Raw genomic sequence first — 4,130 nt, 5'->3', positions numbered from 1 at the left:
TGTTGACCCAAACATAAACAACATGCATAAAAAAATGTACGTATTGCTAATTTATTTCTAATGTTTTAAATTTGTCATTTGTGTGATCAAACCTCACATTCTGGAAGTTGTTTGACGTGCTATAAATGTCCAGAAAGAAGATGCCTCATGGTATCAGAATTCTACTTAATTCGAAGGAACACTTATGATAGATTCCTATGGTTAGATGAAGCTATTGGAACTGCAAGTGGGTCATCTTCATCCTCAAAATACTACTATTGGCTGATGATGATCATAAAGCAAGAGATTGCCCATGAGATGAATGCCCATGTACTAAGCAAGGATGCAAAGGTTGAACACGTTTAGGGGATTCACATATACAAGAAAATGGAGGTAAAAAATATGTGAGATGTGAAAATGTAGTTTCTTTAAATGGTTAGCAGATGTAGTATCCGAACATGAAGCAACATCTGAGCAAGAATCCTTGTTGAGGGGAAAAGACAGACACACAGAAACACATAAATACACTAGCTTTACCTATAGACAAATTGTATCTGGAACTTACCAACAAGTCAAAGATGCTTAGGCGCTACCATTGGAACTCATCTGAAAACCTTCGAAGTAACTGTGATATCTTGTTTACTAGATGTGTTAGAAATGTGTGTGTAATGCGGAAACGAAATTAGGAACTAGCAGCAGAGATCCTAACTATGGAAAGAAAAAAAATTATGCACTAAACCATCATGCTCGGGATACGGCCAGAAGATGTATTAAAAAAAACAAAAGAAATGAATATGAGTATGTTATGAACTAGTATTTTCAAAGGATATGTTATTAACAATGAAGTTCATAATTTTGTCAACCATGCTTAAACTATAACAAGTCTCATACACCAAAACAAATTGCATAAATCATAACAAGTTTCATAAACCAAACAACAAGTTTCATGTACTAATAACCCATTCAAAACAAACATCAAGTAGACAAACTTTTTTTTTGTCAATTTTTGGAACACATGCCACTTTAGTCAGAGTCAATGTCAAATGTCTTTCCGTTCAGACTAGGATTACTTCTGAAACCAATCCTACCACTTCTGCGCACAGGAGTAAACTTTTGTTTTTTGTTTGAACTACCTTCTGATCTCTCCGATTGTTGAGTAATCTGAGTAATTTGGGGTTGAGATTGTTGAGTTGTCTGAGTCAAGGGTTGAGATTGTTGAATTGTGTGAGAAAGTGGGTTGCTACTTCTCCTTCCTCTTCCATTGCCCCTACCTACGCCAACACCACTAACAACGTCAGCCCTACCCACACCAACATTACCACCAACTACGTCGCCCTTGCCTACACCAGCAATACCACTAACACCAGATACCCTACCTCCACCTCCGCCATTGCCTTTGCCTCTTCCACTACCTATGCCTCCACCAACGCCACAAAAATCAATTAATGATTACCCTAACTCTAACTTAATACTGAAAAAATAGTAATAATTCATATGGAAATGGAATAAATAGAAAGGTTTACAAGTTGGAAATGCAAGAACATATAATCATCACTCTAAATAAAAATTAGGTCATATAATTAAGAAGAAATGATGAATACTTACGTTTTGCCTTGAAAACCCTACCAGTATAACTTCCAAACCAACCTTCAATCTCTCTTAAGCCTCCCACGAACTCAAATTCCCCAAATCACACAAGAACCCTGGTCGAAGAATCCCCAAATGAAATTGGGGCCAAATTTATGGTAATTACCTATAATTTACTTTTTCATCATTAAAATTTGTTGTCCACGTGTCACACTCTGCGTCGTTGATTTCTTTCTGTCATCCTAACAGAAAGTCTTCGATGGAACGTTTGGGGTAAACATGTAAATTTACATTATTTTGACCCGGTGGTTGAAAATCGTCTATATTCAATTGAGTCAAAGGCTAGTTCGCTCTCGAGACTGAATAACTGACAAACCCTTGATTAGTGTTGGTTACTTTTTCTTGACCCTAACACTAAATATCTCACTCTTTTAATTTGGTGAAAGTTCATTTTATAGAAATCCCAATGTGCATGTTTTACTAGTGGGATTGTATTTTCCTATTTCCAAGGAATCGAAGAATAGATCAAATTTTGATGTAAGAAATGCTAATGAATGATTAACAAGGCGTATTATCAACAAGATGAAAATGAAAATGAAACAAAAAGGATAAACCTATTAAACCTGGGGTTTAAAACCATTGCAAAAATGTTGATATACTATTAAAATTAGACTTCTCAGATATTGAGTTGTTTCTTCTTGAACATAAATCTAGTCATAGTTACAAGTTTAACTTAATTAAGAACTACTTAATCAAGATAATGATCATAAACATATGACTTAACTACTAACCCTAAATCCAATAAACCAACAGACAAAATGTGTGTATAGAAAATCAAGTAAGTTCTTCAATTCCATTTACCTTGAGCAACAGATGCAAATTCTCCCAAAACCCTGTCTGAATCTCCTCTGGTCTTCATTAACCTTGATTGAAGATAATCAACTTGAGATTTTTTAGTTTTTAATCCATCTTTCAGCTTATTAATCTCTGTTTCTAACTCTAAAATCCTAGATTCAGTAGCTTCAACTTTCAACTTCTCATCTTCAAGTTCTATTCCATCATTTTCAATTATACCTCTAAGAATTTTTTCTTGTTCTGCAATTTTCCTTAATTTATCAAATCTTTCCCGAACTTTAGAAACATCATAACCCATTTCTTCAAGTTGAGTAAACTGAGAAACATATTCTTCTGAATCAGCTAAAAACTCAGAAGGATCAACCAAATTTTGGATTTTCTGAACAAGTTTAATGAAAACAACATCTAAACCTATTTTCAGTCCTGATCTAACACTAGCACAGTATTTTTGAAGTGGAGAGAAACGAGGGTTTTGAGGTAATGAATTGAAGATTTCTGCTCGAAGAGTTTGAAGTTCAGGGGAAAGACATTCTGAACGTTTCAACCCAGGTGACATTTTGATTGAAATTGGAGTTCTTAGTTCATTTGAAGCCCTAGAAGCTGAAGGAGAAGAAGGAGCTTTTCTCTTAGACATTTGCTCTGTTTTTTGAGTAATACTCTAATGGTGGTGGTGGAAATGTGTTTCTTGTGTTTTAACTCTTTAGGGTTTATAAAAAAAACTTGATGAATCTTTTTTGGGAAATCAGTAATGTGGAATACTACCAATTTAGTTGATGGGTTTTAAGTTTAATAGGGTTTAATGAAAGTAAAGGAGATAATCTCTTATCTTATTTTGGTATGATTTCCAAATCAGATGTCTGAATCTTTAAAAGTTCTGTTTACTTAATATGAAATAGAGACAACCCATTTGAATAAATGAGTCCATCAATTGCTTTGACTGGATTTCAAAATACAAGCATATACACAGATTAGGGTAGTGATCATGGAATCTCACAGTTACAGGTTCCATTTTGGGTTAGTTTTCAGTTTTATCAGAAGAACAGAGTAACCCACTTGCATAAATATAGAAAATTTGCTATGGTGCCTCTATAGGCGCCCCTTTTTTGCTCTAGGAACTCTACTGAGTCAATGCCTCTCTAGTCCATCCAGTTTGACTATGCAGCTCTGTCGCCGCACTTCGTTTAGAGTGTCCAGTCCGAGAGAGTAAGCATATTCTTGGACAAGTGCCAATCTGAGGCTTGGCTTTGGCTCTCAAACTAGTACGAGTCCGAGACCATTTAGAGTTTTGGATATAATGAACTTTAATATTGCTAAAAAATCGCTCTTAAAACTTTCGTAATCAACCTAAAATCGATAATAAACATTTTGTATGGCTAAATCTCAGTCATTAAAAAAATCATTTTCAACCGTTGAAATCGACTAGGACAAAGGAAGTGAAGAAAGGAAGTGAAGAAAGGAAGAAGTTTAAATAGTAGATTCGTTTTATATTGTACAGATCATTAGTAAAATGTATAAGAATGAACTATTAGTGTGATTTTAAAGAACATTAATAAAGTTTAAACATTTTCGATCAATTCTGTCAAAAAAGATTCAAATATCTATTGTTATTGGAAAAACAATAAAACCCGTGAATCATAGGTAACATGTTTTAGGTAACATGCTTGACAATACTGTCCGTGTCTAAATCTCAATCATTAAGAATAATCATT

The 4,130-nt window shown here is 34.3% G+C and overlaps 1 protein-coding gene across 2 annotated transcripts; it reads right to left on the bottom strand.

Annotated features, from left to right (window-relative positions):
- Positions 1-774: 774 nt before the first annotated feature.
- On the bottom strand, positions 775-3,321 carry LOC147539947 (uncharacterized). Of its 2 annotated transcripts, none has more exons than XM_086642007.1 (2): positions 2,428-3,321; positions 775-1,397 (listed from the first exon to the last, which is right to left on the bottom strand). In XM_086642007.1, exons 1-2 carry the CDS (start codon positions 3,053-3,055, stop codon positions 1,003-1,005), a joined length of 1,023 nt encoding a protein of 340 aa, XP_086498133.1. In that variant the 5' UTR covers positions 3,056-3,321; the 3' UTR covers positions 775-1,002. The 2 variants fall into 2 exon arrangements, with proteins under 2 accessions (XP_086498133.1, XP_086498135.1); XM_086642009.1 differs by having other exon boundaries at positions 775-1,391; positions 2,428-3,260.
- Between the last annotated feature and the right edge of the window lie 809 nt (positions 3,322-4,130).

Source organism: Eschscholzia californica, unplaced genomic scaffold (genome assembly GCF_041429995.1).
Source record: "Eschscholzia californica isolate CP2 unplaced genomic scaffold, dmEscCali1.0.p SCAF_5, whole genome shotgun sequence".
Lineage (NCBI taxonomy): Eukaryota > Viridiplantae > Streptophyta > Magnoliopsida > Ranunculales > Papaveraceae > Eschscholzia > Eschscholzia californica.
This window is presented reverse-complemented; position numbering and strand designations above follow the sequence as displayed.